The sequence below is a fragment of the Anguilla rostrata genome, chromosome 12, assembly GCF_018555375.3.
Source record: "Anguilla rostrata isolate EN2019 chromosome 12, ASM1855537v3, whole genome shotgun sequence".
Classification (NCBI taxonomy): Eukaryota; Metazoa; Chordata; class Actinopteri; order Anguilliformes; family Anguillidae; genus Anguilla; species Anguilla rostrata.
In genome coordinates this window covers 28,254,422-28,271,066 of record NC_057944.1, presented here as the reverse complement: position 1 = coordinate 28,271,066, position 16,645 = coordinate 28,254,422, and the positions used below count along the sequence as shown (strand labels likewise).

The 16,645-nt window shown below is 43.5% G+C and overlaps 1 protein-coding gene across 2 annotated transcripts in view; it reads left to right on the top strand.

Moving 5' to 3' along the window:
- The window catches only part of plekhg2 (pleckstrin homology domain containing, family G (with RhoGef domain) member 2), a 48,729-nt gene extending 38,406 nt beyond the window's left edge, over positions 1–10,323 (top strand). For both annotated transcript variants that reach the window (XM_064301211.1, XM_064301212.1), the window contains 5 exons: positions 354–364; positions 2,038–2,265; positions 2,671–4,282; positions 5,000–6,335; positions 6,954–10,323. In XM_064301211.1, coding sequence (XP_064157281.1) covers positions 354–364; positions 2,038–2,265; positions 2,671–4,282; positions 5,000–6,335; positions 6,954–8,823 — 5,057 coding nt within the window. In that variant the 3' untranslated portion in view covers positions 8,824–10,323. The remainder of the gene's footprint in view (positions 1–353; positions 365–2,037; positions 2,266–2,670; positions 4,283–4,999; positions 6,336–6,953) is intronic.
- Positions 10,324–16,645: the final 6,322 nt, after the last annotated feature.

Sequence of the window (16,645 nt, the reverse complement as noted above, 5' to 3'; positions counted from 1 at the left end):
GGGGGTCAGGAGGTGGGACTGGGGTGGAGTCTGATCCATTACTAAAGTCGGAGCTGTGACAGGAAGCAGAGCAATTAATATGAAGGCACATCATTAAACTCACTATCAGTTATCCTTAATGCTGAACACCAGCTATGGAACCATTTTGGTATCAAATCATAAATGATAAGTGAACATCTCACAATCCAGGGAAATTTGTGGTGTGTTATGAATAATACGATTGGTGATGCTTTAACAAACATTTTCACTCTGAGTATTGACACAGCCAGAGTTAGCCACGATGGCGATCCATACTGACTCACTTCTTGTGTTTCTTTTTCAACCCCTTGATCTGCCTGGATTACTGGCGACAGTCGCTTTGAAGGTGAGCAAAATTATGCCTTTCTTTCTAGTGTGAACTGACCCATAACCTCATCTCATCATATTGCAGCACTGAACTTTAACGTCAAAATACATACTGGCCACATTTTCTTTCATCATGTCTGATATGTCCATGTGATGCAGTCACCACATGCGCATTTATGCCATCAGAAAAAGCACACCAAGCTTGCATTAGTTTAGTTCCTGCATTTTTATCTCAGCTTGATGTAAGCCAAAAGTATACTTCAAAAGTAAGTTTCACACTCTTATGATGGTCCTCTGCCAACAGGTCTGTTGTAGGCAAACACATCTGTAAGAAAGTAGTATAGGGAATTCTGCTGTATCAATAGCAAGCTTTGATACAAAAAGTGGAGCACTAAACTGAATGGAATGTACTTTCCATCAATAAGAAATCAAAGTACTATCAAAATTAAACAAAGGGGTATATCTCAGCGCTATTACAAATGAATGCCATTTGTTATCTGATATAAAGAATGTATTTGTCTGTATTTGTCATGGTTTTCGGGGAAATAGACCCACACGCAGAGTGGGAAAACCTCACAAACTCCAAGGGGTGAATATAACAAAGAATTTAATTACAAATAAACTCAGAAACAAACAAAGGAGGCCACGAGGGGCAAAACCACAAACTCAAAAGAATTCTTAAGAACTGAAAAAACAGAACAGAATATGGGCAGGCAGAACACACACAAGCAGAACACAAACAGGCAGAAACATACAGCCAGAAACACAAGGAACCAGCACCCGAGTCAGGGAAGCAGAGAATTTTAATAGACAGGGGAACTAATAAGACACAGGTGAACTCAAAGAACAATCAAACCAAAGAGGGAGGGGATAACAAGACAAACAGAAACAATGATTAAATAATTGAAAACAATAATAGAAAACAAAAATACAATTAACACAGGGGAAACCAATGAGGGAACGAACAGAAATACAAAACTGAGAAGTGCTGCCATCTGGCGGCCCAAAAAAGGAAAAAACAGAAACAAAAAGTCAGAACCATGACAGTATTACTAAAAAAAATATTAGCACCCACGTAGCAAAGTTAAACAGTAGACCAGCTCAAGTGCACCCACCAGAAAAAAATTTATTTTTCTTATAAACACATAAAACAGAGTACAGGAAATGGGTTCCACCATTGCAGGACTTCCTCAGTTAGTTGTCTGGCAAGGAGGTTTTCCTGAAGAATTCGACTCGCTCTCTCAGTCAATATCCATCAGTCCTACATAATCTCATGTTCACCTCAAATATTCATATTTTTGCATTGGCAACACCACCAAATTTGCACAATACCTGTCTTTGGGTTAAAAATACAAAAAACTTATTCAACACCAAATTACTACAGCACAGGTGTGTCTGTTAGCACACTGTCATAAGAGGCCTCATGCTGTAATTTATGACATTGTAATTTTGTTCCAGTGACCCAAATAATTGGTAGAGAATAGATCCAGATTCAATGCTTTCTGTATAGGTGCTCTGTTTGAGAAACATTCTAGGCACTACATAATGAATCACAGTCTCTGAAATATCATACTTGTTGTGCGTGTTTTAACTTTGGAGCACTTATATTTCAGTGAAATGCCTGTAGTGCTTTAAGAATGCAGTCCTGTGCTGTGCTGCACCCTTCAAGTTGCTGTGTCATCATACCTGCAGGCATGCAGCGAGGGTGAGCTGTACCCCCAGGCAGACAGCTTGGGCTCCTCCGGCAGTGCCAGCACACTGGCGTCCTCAGTTATCGAGGTGGAAGCTGGGCAGGATGACCTGGGGCTCGGCCCGGAGGATGAGATGACCCCTCCGACTCTGTCGATAACCGAAGAGATCCTGCAGTTCATCAACCAGAGCCGAGCGCGGGAAGGCCTGCCCAGTCTGCAGCCTGACACAGTACGCAGGACCTGCCGCGCATTTAAAGATTTTAATTAAAAACAGGGCTTGAAATTAACATAATGACATGTGGAGTTACCAGCTACTAAGAATTTTCAGTAGGCAAAATATTTTATGATATATTTAAAAAATATAGAGTTACTGTATCAATTTCATCATATGTATTCTAATAATAATGATTACATAGAATAACATTGCATTTTATCTGACGTTGCTCATCCCAAAGACAAAGCTATTTGTTTTACAGTACACATATGCTCCTTGTATGGTCGAACACAAGCCGGTCACAAGTAATTTGCCATTTCTCATTAAATGCTCGGGGTCTTCCTTCGCTCCTTTTCCTCTGGAAAGACAATGGACATATTTTTCCTGTTATAATGTGTTATTTTCCATGATTGCCAACAGGAACTGTCCTCCTCTGAGCCCATTGATGAGCCCAGCAGTGGCCAGGATTTGGGTGCCGTAGCCCAGAGGCAGGAGAAGGACCAGAGTTCATCCCAAGAGCTTGGCAAATCCCACTTGCATTGTGATCGCCATTGCGCCCAAGAGGAGAGGACAGAGCAACCTCTGGAAGGGGATGGAGCTAAGGGAAATGCGCTAGCCTCTCAGGCCAATGAGTGCCCTGAAGAGAAGAAAGTGGAAAAGGAAAGGTACACGCTGCCTCCATTGTGCATGCTGGAAGAAGTGCCAGCCCAGGTTGAAGAGATCATGGCCCCTCTTAACAGTCCAGAAGCCCAACCAGACCCACAAGAGTCGCTGGCGAGCCCCCAGTCTGATGGGGCAGTGGAAGCACACCCTAAAGGCTCCAATCCGGATGCCCCACCAATTCTTCAAGCAGAGGCCTCCTGCCTTCCTATTGGGGAGGAAGGACCTAGTACAGAACCTCCCAGTGAGGACAAAGACACAGGCCCCGGTAGCTCTGCCCCCCCTGTGTCTGCCACTAAGGGCCTTCCAGCACCCAAGTGTGAGGCTGCGCTGACCAAGAATGACCGTCAGATCATTGAGAAGATCCGAAACTACTATGAAGCAGCCGAGGTGGCGGAGGAGCAGCTGCCCCGAAGGAACAGCATCTCCCACATCCCGCTTGGTCTGGTCAAAGAGTCAGTGTCCCTCTTCAGTGTTTCTGCCCATCAGGACTGCCTTTGCGATCTGGAGGGGGGGCGTTCGGAGGAGGGCAAGGGAGAGTTTCTGCCTCCCCCTGAGAAGAGCCCTCAGATGGAGGGAGACTCCCCTGGGCTGATGACAGGCTGCCCTACCGAGGCTGAAGCCAGCAATAGGCCGGGTGGCCATAGAGAGCTGAGCCCTGCAGAGTGCACTGGGGTGGAACCCACCTGCAAGTTCCGGTCATGCCGGGAGCTGATGAAGGTGTGGAAGGAAAAGGAGCAAAGGGAAGCAGTGTTGTGCACAGAGGGGGGAAAGAGACACACACCACACAAAGGGGAGAGTTACAAACTTCAGGAGAGAGAGGAGCACTCTGAAGGCATTAGAACAACCACTGAGAGCAACCTCGCTACTCCTGCAGGAAGGGGAGCGTCCACTGTCATGGACACTAATGCCTGTCCTAAACCAGACAACGAAGGCCAGTCTGAGACCACTTCCCAGATGACTGATACAGCAGCTGTATCTCAGATGGTGGGGAAGACCCGGTCCAGGAGCAGGCCTCACCACAGGATTGACACGCAGGGGAGCTTAGAGGGTCTGCCCAGCCAGATCAGTGTAGGAAAGTGGTCTGGGCGCGGCCAGGGGACCTCTGGCCGTCACCTCTTTGATGGGACCCCCGATGTGACGGGGATTGGGCTGTTTGAGGGTGGGGCAGATCTCTGTCTGGTGGAGAACTCAGAGAAAATCCTCAGTAAGGTCCAGATGCTGGCACGCATGTACAGTGCCAAGGTCAGCAGCATGAAGATGCCCCTCCACAAGAGGGCATGGGAGAGCCGGGCACCAGCAGGAGGGCAGGAGAGCACCCCTAAGGAAATTCAGAAGGACAGGAAGATGCAGAGCCTGGCCACAAGTGCAGGTTAGCTCCTGTCCCCTCTCACTATTTGAGGCCATGCCTTGGCAGTGTTTGTTAGTCATAGGACTGCTCTATTAAGGACAGTTCTGATTTCTAGCTAGACGTTATAAGTAGACTAACAACAAATTGAGTACACTCATGTTCGAAAGTGTAATCCTGGAGGCAGTGCTTCACACAGGCAGTCAACACTGAAAATAAGACACCTACAATATGTACATGAAAGCTCCATGCACTTTTATCAGTTCTAGTTTAAAACAAGAAAATGTCCTTTTTTGGGAAATACAGCCTGGTTTACAAAGATAAATGTCCTTCATAGTGATTAGAACACAGACTAAGGCTTTATTTACATTAGTCAAAATCAATGAAAAACTGTGCTCACTCAACATATACAAAATTCAGTCAGGGTGCTGAATCCTTAAACGATGTAAATCAATAAAAATCCAGAACAGCACTCATGTATTTCTTGCTGCAAAAATGTATGATCACAATAAATAAATAAATGTTTGTAAATTATGAAAAAAACACCACAACATTAACAATACACTGGGGCCTTTAGGAAAACAGTTGATTAAATATGCTTCTCTTTGTAACTACATTCTTTCCCTTTCACCTCAAAATGGTTTAGATAGTTATATTGAAATGGCTATGTATTCCCTAAGACATTTGGGTCCTTTAAAGGTAAACCAAGGCTGATATGCTTTTGTGTCTTTGGTCTTCCAGGTGGTCCTCTTGTCTGTCCCCAGCCTTCGGAACCCGAACAGTATGGCTATGTTCTTGTCCGGGAACAGCTGTCTGCCAACTACCTCCAGGAAAATGCCTGTGTCCTGGTGGGACCCAGGGAGAGCACTTCTGAGCCGGAGGGTAACCCCACCTCTCCTGCTTGTTCCCTCTCCTCCCAAATATTCCTGGAGGAGGCAGAGACCGAGGCCAAGCCATCACATATGGGTGACTCCAGCAGCCAGTCAGAAGCTATACTTGTAGATGAGCCCTTGTCTCCAGCCCAGCCCCATGTGAAGGGTGCAGACCCAGAGACCCCAAAAGCCAGCCTTGACTCTGAGTTTCACATCCAGAGAGATGCAGACATTTCACCGGTTGAGTCTTTTCAGGATTTGTCTGACAATGGACCTCTATCCAAAACTGATGACCTTGCATGCACACCTAAGAAATCTGTTGATGTCAATAATTCGCTCACTGTGGAAAAGCCAGAACATCCTTTGTACCCAATCAGGGAAGACCATGCACTCAGTCCCTCTTCTTTTCTGGCTGGTGGAATGAGGCAGAAAGTAAGGGAATCAGACATGGACAATGTGATGCCAGAGGTTGCAAAGAGTTTTGCTGAGTCTGAGACCTCTCCAGTACAGAAGGCAGAGGTTCCCTGCATGGACTCTGAAGTGGAAAGTCACACTGTGGATGAAGGGGAGAGGATCCTTCTAGAAGCCTCTAGACATTGTGAAGAAGTGGTCGTGGTTGCAGCAGGAATGTCTGATAGCTCCCCAGACAGTAACGAAGGTGCTCCTTGTGCCCCGAGTGAGGATGCTGAGGAAAGCTCTGAAGGTTTAGGAGATCCAGGTAGCTGTACTGCAGAAGTTTCATCTTCCACACCAAGTTGCTTCAGACCTTCCCCTCCTGAAGATTCTGCATTGCCTTCAGTACCTGGGCTGGAAAATGCATCCGAAATCGAAGTCCTGAGGCACAGAGCGGGAGCTGAATGTTCCAATCAAATTAAAACCTTACCCACACCCCCACATCCGATGACTGTACTTACCTCTGAAGGCACTAAAGGAGAGAGTCCAGAGACCTTTCCCAATACCTGCTCCACAGATGAGGCTCGATGTTCAGATCAGCAGGAGTATCCTGATACAAAGTATGTAGCGATCCTTAATGGTGGTCTGTCAGCCCAGAGTCCAACCACTTCTCTGCCCGGTACGCTATGTTCAGATGATCTACCAAAGTTCACCAGCCAAAGACCTCCTGATCTGCCAACAACAAGGGGGAGAAGGAGCTTACCTCTAAGTTTGGAGGCTCTGTCTCCGGGCAAAAGTGCTATAGGCTCAAGGTGAGTAACCCTCAAATCAGTTCATCAAAATAAATTTGAACTTTATGCTCTTCACCCCTCTGGGTAGCTTCCACACCAAACAACTGATCTGGGATTAGTTACCTAAACCTAGTTGTTACCTAAAACTATTAATCTGATCCAGTGACAGTGTATGAATATAATGCTTTTTTAAACAGGTGGTTCTTGTTAAACTCCAGGGGTGTTGTATGTAATTTCAATGATGTGTAGAAACCTTGTGCAATATTCTAATACCCCCTTTTTTAGAATGGTGTGTCAATAGCAAGTGGAAAATATGAGATTATTTCAGGGGCCCTGAAAGGCTGTTTCTTGAAAAATAATCAGTTAAGAGTGTACCACAGGGAGAGTCTTATGTTGAGACGTATTGAGAAGAAACCAAATCAGTGGCTAGTCTGTTAATCTTTGGCATGACAATCTGCATACTTTCTTCTGGAATGCACCCTAGATGCCAGGAATGTAAGCCAGAAATCTGAATAATAATTAAACTGAAAAGACAGCGAATTGGGGGAATCCAAACACGTAATGTCGCCTGTGTAGTGGATAATGTAATTGATCTCACCCTGTGTTCTGCTCCCTGAAACCCCACTGCTTTTGTTCCAGATCTCCCTCTGCCTCACTCAGGTACCGAGACCCTGCCCAGAATGTGTCGATGTCAATCTCAGGAACATCACCCACTAGGAGGCCACATTCCCAGCCCTGCTTTGACCGACCTGCCCACCCAGCTGCTGCCAACAGCTTCAGCAGCAAGCCTCCATCCGCCTTCAGCATGGGCCTTCGCTCCCCGTCCCCTGTGAGAAACCTCCAGCCTGCCTGCTCGTCCCCCATGCCAAGTGCGCTGACTAGGTCTCTGGCAGCCTCCTGCATCAGCCAGACCATCACCCAGACCCTTGTCAAAAGGAGCACTCGCACCCAATCAGCTGTCCAGAAGAACCCCAGCTCCACCCTTCTTCCCACCTCTTCTGCTTCCTCTCTAAGAGCGAGGGCCTCCTCACCAAAACAGTGCTCCCTCACTAGCTCAAGTCCAAGCACGGGCACCACTAGCATGTCCACATGTGGCATCCCCCGCTCCCCTACTGCCAAGGCCAACTCAACCCCTGTGCCCTCCTCCCCACCCTTCCGCAGCCAAAGGCCCATGTCCCCCGCCCCACATGCCAGCCTCCAGCAGAGCTCCACCACTTCTCGCCCCCGGTCTGCTGCCTTGGAGCAATCACCACGTGCTAATTGGAACAGCAACAACAACAACAGCAACAGCATCTTCAGTGCACGTTATGGGAAGCCACCATTGGCAAATGTGGGTCGAGCAGTACTGTCCCCTGACCCTCTCCGGAGCGCCTCGCAAAATCGGGTGGCCCGGCCTTTTTCTTCCACATCGGAGCCAAGCTCCCGGGTCCAGTCCCCTTCTCCTTCCACCTCTCCTTCCCCGTCCCCTTCCTGTGCCCAAATCTACTCACCCCTACCTGCCCAGAACCAGGAGGGCATCCCAAGGAACAAGCCACCCAACCCAAAAACCCCCAGGGCCGGAGGGCCATGCAACTTTGCCCCTCTCTGCCTCACTCTGGAGCATGTAGGGACCTCCTTTTCCTGCTCCTCGCCACCCTGTAGGAGTCCTCGGGTCACCTCACCACTGCCCATAGGCATCCCCACCAACATGTGGGGGACCACTAACCCCCAACCACGAAAACCAACCTCGGCTTCCTCTTCCACTGCTGCCCAGCCACAGTGCCCCAGAATCAACTCCCCTTCTATGCCAGGAGCTTCCTGTGCAAATGGGCCCTCTGCCACCCAAAGCTTGAGGTGGCAAAAGGGAAGCAGCCTTGCCTTCGTCAGCCTGGCAGACAGACCCCCCAGCCCTATGCAGAATGGGCGCAGGTCGTGGGCAGACAGTGGTCGTCACTCTGTGGGGGAGGAACATGAAGTAGGGCTGAGGAGCCCCCAGAGTGCTTACAGCACCCCCTCTTCCTGCCTGAGTCCTGGCACTCTGTCCCCTACCAAACTGGGCCCTAACAACGGCACTCAGGGTGGCAAACACTTCACCAGCATTGCCTGGCCAGATGTGCATGAACTCCTGACCAAGTACAGCTCCGGAGAAACCCCCGAGGGTGAAAGCATGGCGTCCCTCGCCAGCTCAGAGGACGGTCAGAGCGACAGCAACCTCCAGGAGGGAAGCTGCCGGAGCACCCTCATCTGTGCCTATATGACCCGCTTGCCCCCCACCCCAGATACTGGCACACCTGTTCTGGGCCCACGGGTGGAGCCAGCACCCTCCTCACAGCCACAAGGGGGCAAGGGGTCGCCGAAAACCAGCTATGCCACCACCGTCAACCTGCAGATTGCCGGCAGTGGCCGCATCACTGCCTTCAGCAATGCCCAGGTTAGCCTGACACAAACCCTGGCGCCCGCATCGGACATCCAGGCCCGGCGACGAGTCAGCATTAATGGATGCAACCTCCCTCAGGCCCAGAGACTTTGAGGTACAGACAATGGAGTGGGGCACCCGCAGTTGTGCTTGTCTTTGTAGTGACCGTCTTACCAGGCAGCATATCCAACAGAATGACCCTCTAATAATCCTATGTAGTTATGTTTGCCAGTGTTATTTTATTGGATTTTTTATACATTCGTCCCTTCGCAATAGCTTTTCCTTTTCGCAAAGAACGGCAGCCTTGATCCCCTCCTGAAGGCAACGTTATGTCAAAGCATGTTGTGGCTCTTATTTATGAAGAAGTTTTTGTTGTTGATGTTTTTTGTCCATGTATGTGGCACTTAATGCTGTCTCTTTACTTTGCACATTGTCTTATGGCTGCGTGTTGTTCGGACGTGTCTGTGAAATTAACTTTTATTTCAGGCCAAACTAAGATGTTTTTTCTGTATGTTTCTGTCACAATTTGTGTCAGAGGGGTGGGGGGTGGGGGTATTAACGGTAAATACTGAATAATAACTTACATCTTCTAGATTGCAGAAAGGGATGAGTTTTAAAGTAGCTGCTTTGTGCTTTTATTAGAGTGTGACTACCAACATCTCTCCTCCAAGAAAAGATAATGTTGCCAATATTGTTAAAACACGCACTTGCCATAGCATCCAAAGAGAGGCAAACCAATGAAAACAACATTATAAATCAGGTGTTGTAGGAGAAAATACCCTTTAGATATTTGATCAGCTTCACGTGACATTATAAAATGCACCTTGCTGAAGTCACTTGATAATCACCTTGTCTCAATCAAGTTTTGTTCATTGGGTTCCTGCCATATTTAATTCACTTTCACTACTCTGATATACCATTTCTTTTTTTAAATGAGATTCAAGTACCTATCCCAGCTAACGATTTGGTTCTCAAAAAATTCCTATCACTCCGAGAGTTAGGGTAAACATTACCAGTAAGTACTTTTGCCAAGTTTCCTTAAATGTTATCTTTAAGTCACAACGAACATGGAAAGAATAACCTTATAACATTATTTAGTCTTGTTATTGAGGTTAAAAATAATTTTAATTGCAAATGACCATTTGTTTAATTTTAGCAGGAATGTTTACAGTGTTAAAAAAATCTGTCATCTCAAGATTTGAATTCATAGCATTCCTGTCTGTATTTGACATCTATCCTCCATGAAGGTTTTTCTTGAGTAAATTATAAACTAAAGGTGATTTTAAGTTGGTATGCAACATATCTGGAACATTTTTATGTGATTTTAATAGAACTTAGTAACAAAAATGTTGTATAGGAATGTACTTATCAAAATGTTATCTCACAATCAAATGGGAATATAACAAGAATCCTCCTTGAAGGTCTGGAAACATTTTATGTTAGCTGGGTACAAATGGGGAAAAGGCATCTACACAATATAGACTTGCACTCATGCCAGTAGTGCAATTTTGATGATACAGTAATTATCCCTTCTCTGCAGGAAAACAGTCCAGCATTCTTGTGTTTCGTACTATCCAGTTACTCACACCCTAGTAATAAACATAAATTAAAAGACGTCTCAGCTGTGTTTCATTAAATTAAGTGTCTTGTGTCTTGTCTTTTTTTTGTATTTATTTTATATTCCCACCAAACAGGGCTAATCTGACAACACTATTTGCAATGTACTTTTCAATACTCATCCAGTTATGTCACATGGTGCATGCCACTCTAAATGAATGGTATGCATGTTTCTTGAATTATTTTTCTTGCATTTGCTGTCCGGTTTCCAGGAGGACTATCAATTTTTGTTATACTGTTTACAATTTCAAATTCAAATATGGAATATAGAATGAGGTATTTGTATGAGGTATATGATCTATAATGAACAAACCTAAATTCCAGACATTTTTAGCTACTTAGAATTCCCGCCCAGATAGATATTTTCAGTCCCAAAAAGCGGATACATCTGGAGAGGACAATTACAAATTTTAAATTTAAACTCCATTTGACTTTTCATTTTCTATACAAACATGACTGCCCTATCATAATTAAAATGCAACATTTTTTTCCTGTATATAACCTTTTCCTCCTCTTACCCACATGATTGATGACTTTGCATAAGAAATCATACGAAAGGATTAAATTACACATTTTTATGAGTTTAGTATGACTGAAAACATGTGGTTTTAAGTACTGTAGATCCAATTTTGTAAATGTCACTGGGGCTACCATCACCGGTTTTGCTGTTCCTCTTGGTTATACCAGTGACGATAGTTGTTTAGGTTGTTCTGATATTTGACCAGTGACACTTCAGTCATAAGTTCCAAGTATCAGCCATTAAGGTACACGCAACACCAGTGATAAAAAGAGGCTGCAAACATTCTTTGAGTGATGTATAAAAATTTAAATAGCCTAATCACATTCATGTTAATTCATTAAGTTAAAAGGTTAATTAATATTGTTTTGAGTTTAAAATGTCAACATTCACATTCGTTTTCTCTTCCAAATAAGAGGTTTAGATAAATTTCACTTCCAAATAAGAGGTGTACATTTTTCAATTAGGCTACCAGTTTTAATGGAAAAATCTAATATTAACAGGTCTAGAATTGAGTTTCAGTATTAAAATTGATGTTTGGGTTAGGGTTAAGGTTATGTTCATGAAAAAGCGTTGTTATAGCGTTGAGCCTCGATTATATTTATGTTTAGGAGGTTTGGAGACGTTACTGTAGGTCAAGGGTTAGTCATTTGATTTCGATTTTTTCAATATCATTTAGATTATGAACCTTAATGTTGTAAATCGACTGTAAAAAAACTGTAATTAAAGTGGCTGGATTAAATTAGGCATTGCTTTGAATAATATACGGAAACTACCACAGCCGGTACGTGACCGACCGTCAACCTTGAAATGTGGTTGAAATAATGTCAGTTGTTGTTTCAACGTTGAAAAAACGTTGAAACAATGTTTAATGCTAAGTGGTTGTAAAAAAGGTTAACAAAATACTTAGAAATCAACGTTGAAATTTTAACAAGATCTGCACGTTGAATCAACATAATGTCTTTGTCATGGTTCTGTATTTTCTGTTTCTGTTTTTCCCCTTTTGGCCGCCAGATGGCGGCACTTCAGTTTTGTGTTTCAGTTCGTTCTCCCTCCCTGTGTTAATTGTATTATTGGTTTTAATTATTCTATCATTGTTCCCACCTGTGTCTTGTTATCCCCTCCTTTTCTGGTTTGATTGTTCTTTGAGTTCACCTGTGTCTTGTTACCCTTGTCTATTTAAGTTACTTTGTTTCCTGACTTGGGTGCTGGTTCCTTGTGTTTCTGCCTGCATTCCTGCTTGTGTTTTGGATTGTAGGTATCTGCCTGCTTTTGTTCTGCTCGTGTGTTCCGCCTGTCGGTATTCTGTCCTGCCTGTGTTCTACCCTGCTTGTGGTCTGTTCTGTGTTTTTTAGTTCTTAAGAATTCTAATTAAATTCTTTGTTATTTACCCCTTTGGAGTTTGTTTTTCCCACTCTGCATTTGGGTCCATTTCCCCGAAAACTCAGTCTTCAACGTTTTGCCTTTTAAATCATGATTATTAGAATTTTATTTTGATCATAAGACCACTTCAAAAATCTAAATGTATATGACTAACTTTTATATACAATTATGTTCTTATTTTTTAGATATTGAAACGTTGCAATGTCAACGTTGATTCGCCTTTCAAAATCGAAACAAAATTCAACAGTGATTCATTACATTACATTACATTACAGGCATTTAGCAGACGCTCTTATCCAGAGCGACTTTTACACAGCAACCTTGATCCACGACCTCAGCCAAATAAGTGACACCATATCTGAAGAGTGGAGGGTCCAAGGTATTCAAAACACCCCCATATCATTGAGACAACATGTCCAGGGGAGGCAGCAGCACATTATATATGTCATGCTATCAGAAAGCAATTGGGGTTTAATTGAATGAAATCCGCCCTATGTACTGCATGCTTATACCCCAGCCATGATATTCTGTGTGATGTTTTCACTTCTACAAACAAGTGTTAATACTGTCCTATTCTCCTTGCCATTCTAGTGAAATATCCAGCCACATTTTTATATATGTATATATTTTTTAGTTGCATAGTTGATGTTACAAGGTAGCACAGAATGTTGAAGTAACGCATTTTAAATTACTCTAATTCTTCCCTTACCATTCAGTTAAATTTGTGTACTTATGTAATGTTGTATTGGATATTGCAATAATAATTAAAAGTAATGGGTGTATTTTATCTATTCTCCATTTGAAATTTTGTCATTGTTAAAAATGTAGGGGAAAAAATAGAAAAAAGGAAGACAGATTTGTTTGTAATTAATATTAGTGTTGTGATTAGTTTTGCAATGTCTGTGTTTAAAATCGAAGTTGTTTTAATATTGTACAAACCGAAAACGAATAGTTCATATTTTAGGACAACTGCAGTCCGGTTTTTCCTTAATTAATTTCATTTTGCTGAACGTAACAGTGGTTTTATCGTCGGACTTTTATTTTAAAATTTTCAGACCCGCGCGAAAGTCCTTATGTCGCTAGCTTCACACTGCTCCATAGTAGACACTCCAAAGGTTGATAAAGCCGGGCACCCACCGCACGCGTATCGGCCGCGAGCGCACTACGCGCGTATTACGCGCGTAACTGAAGCGTAGTTGAAGTACTGTTATTACAATGGTAGCGGGCGACGTCGTCTCCACCAGATGCGAACGCGTCGCGTACCGGCTGCGAAGCTCGCGCGACACAAGCGAACTGAAGCGTAGTTTTTCGCTTCAGTTCTATTTTTTCGGCTTGTCGCGCGTCACGATGGCCTGTTTATACACAGAAATATGCTCTAAAATGCTAGGTATACATGCTCTGATTTATATTTCATCCTTATATTACTGGGGGTGTGTCCCTAGTTACCTCCCAGATATTTTATAAGCACCAAAAAAAAAAAAAAAATACAAGCCTTTTCGTTTTGTAAAAATAAATAAATAAATAACTGGAACCTGGGGAAAAGGCAAACTTAGTTTCGCTGTCTTATTTTGCGGAGGGGGTGGGGTAAATTTGAAAATACACCACAGAAAGACGTAGCCTATCGCACTTGTACTTCAAAGCTTCCGGTGTTCATGGCGTTGTGGTGTTCATATCTCTTCAAGATTAAACTGTTACTGTCTTTTTCATGATTAGCTGATTTTACTAAATATGATCCTATAAATGTTTTGACGTGAATGACAAGACAACACGGGAATTCCCAATGGTTGATTACGGATTATTTATTATTATTATGATCATTACATATTCTTCATGAAATTGGCACGCTTGTTAACCAAGCAAATAAATTAATACAGTTTGAGATTGATTGTTATGCAGGCTACGTTGCGATTTAAGTTTATGGTACTTCTTGAAAGCGTTTACTTTCTCACGTAGGCTATTTACGAGTTAACGAAATATTACCAAATTAACAAACTGAAAAAGGTCTCTCACCAAAGTATTCACTTAACCCATAATCAACAGTCGTGAACAAACGTGAAATACACGATGTAAGCCCACTGCAGACTGCGAGAGCTACTAGGAATATATAGCTTTTACGCAAGCCTTTGCGCGACACAAACGGAACCAGTGGAGACACCCTACGCGTCGCGCCGTGCTGCTTCGCCCTGCTGCTTACGCGACGCATACGCGACGCGTGCGGTGGGTGCCCGGCGTAAGTAGAATCAAGCCGGGCACCCACCGCACGCGTTTCGGCCGCGAGCGCACTACGCGCGTATTACGCGCGTAACTGAAGCGTAGTTGAAGTACTGTTATTACAACGGCAGCGGGCGACGTCGTCTCCACCAGATGCGAACGCGTCGCGTACCGGCTGCGAAGCTCGCGCGACACAAGCGAACTGAAGCGTAGTTTTTCGCTTCAGCTCTATTTTTTCGGCTTGTCGCGCGTCACGATGGCCTGTTTATACACAGAAATATGCTCTAAAATGCTAGGTATACATGCTCTGATTTATATTTCATCCTTATATTACTGGGGGTGTGTCCCTAGTTACCGCCCAGATATTTTATAAAGCTAAAAAAATACAAGCCTTTTCGTTTTGTAAAAATAAATAAATAAATAAATAAATAAATGGAACCTGGGGAAAAGGCAAACTTAGTTTCGCTGTCTTATTTTGCGGAGGGGGTGGGGTAAATTTGAAAATACACCACAGAAAGAAGTAGCCTATTGAATGACGTAGAAGTGAATGCACCGAGCAGCGGTTTGTTAGCTCGAGTGTTGGAAGGTAGTTTTTAACCAACCATTGCTCAGCCTATTTGACTTCTCCGATGTCTTCGTTCGCCGTGCTTTCAAAAAGGGCTTGTTAATAAAAATCAGATAATCCACAGAGCTTTAAAAAAATCAGATTATTTAGTGGTCTTGCCGATGAAAATGCACCTATTTTATAAATGAAGTTGTATGCAAGCCTTTATTGCACTTGTACTTCAAAGCTTCCGGTGTGCATGGCGTTGTGGTGTTCATATCCCTTCAAGATTAAACTGTTACTGTCTTTTTCATGATTAGCTGATTTGACTAAATCTGATCCTATAAATGTTTTGACGTGAATGGAAAGACAACACGGGAATTCCCAATGGTTAATTACGGATTATTTATTATTATTATGATCATTACATATTCTTCATGAAATTGGCACGCTTGCTAACCAAGCAAATAATTAATTAAATTAATACAGTTTGAGATTGATTATTATGCAGGCTACGTTGCGATTTAAGTTTATGGTAATTGTTGAAAGCGTTTACTTTCTCACGTATTTACATGTGTTAAAAAATATTACCAAATTAACAGAATGAAAAAGGTCTCTCACCAAGTATTCACTTAACCCATAATCAAAAGTCCTGAACAAACGTGAAATACACGATGTAAGCCCAATGCAGACTGCGAGAGCTACTAGGAATATAGAGCTTTAAGCAAGCCTTTGCGCGACACAAACGGAACCAGTGGAGACACCCTACGCGTCGCGCCGTGCTGCTTCGCCCTGCTGTTTACGCGACGCATACGCGACGCGTGCGGTGGGTGCCCGGCGTTATATTACTGGGGGTGTGTCCCTAGTTACCTCCCAGATATTTTATAAGCACCAAAAAAAAAAAAAAAATACAAGCCTTTTCGTTTTGTAAAAATAAATAAATAAATAACTGGAACCTGGGGAAAAGGCAAACTTAGTTTCGCTGTCTTATTTTGCGGAGGGGGTGGGGTAAATTTGAAAATACACCACAGAAAGACGTAGCCTATCGCACTTGTACTTCAAAGCTTCCGGTGTTCATGGCGTTGTGGTGTTCATATCTCTTCAAGATTAAACTGTTACTGTCTTTTTCATGATTAGCTGATTTTACTAAATATGATCCTATAAATGTTTTGACGTGAATGACAAGACAACACGGGAATTCCCAATGGTTGATTACGGATTATTTATTATTATTATGATCATTACATATTCTTCATGAAATTGGCACGCTTGTTAACCAAGCAAATAAATTAATACAGTTTGAGATTGATTGTTATGCAGGCTACGTTGCGATTTAAGTTTATGGTAATTCTTGAAAGCGTTTACTTTCTCACGTATTTACGAGTTAACGAAATATTACCAAATTAACAAACTGGAAAAGGTCTCTCACCAAAGTATTCACTTAACCCATAATCAACAGTCGTGAACAAACGTGAAATACACGATGTAAAAGCCCACTGCAGACTGCGAGAGCTACTAGGAATATATAGCTTTTACGAAAGCCTTTGCGCGACACAAACGGAACCAGTGGAGACACCCTACGCGTCGCGCCGTGCTGCTTCGCCCTGCTGTTTACGCGACGCATACGCGACGCGTGCGGTGGGTCCCCGGCGTCAGGCGTGTAA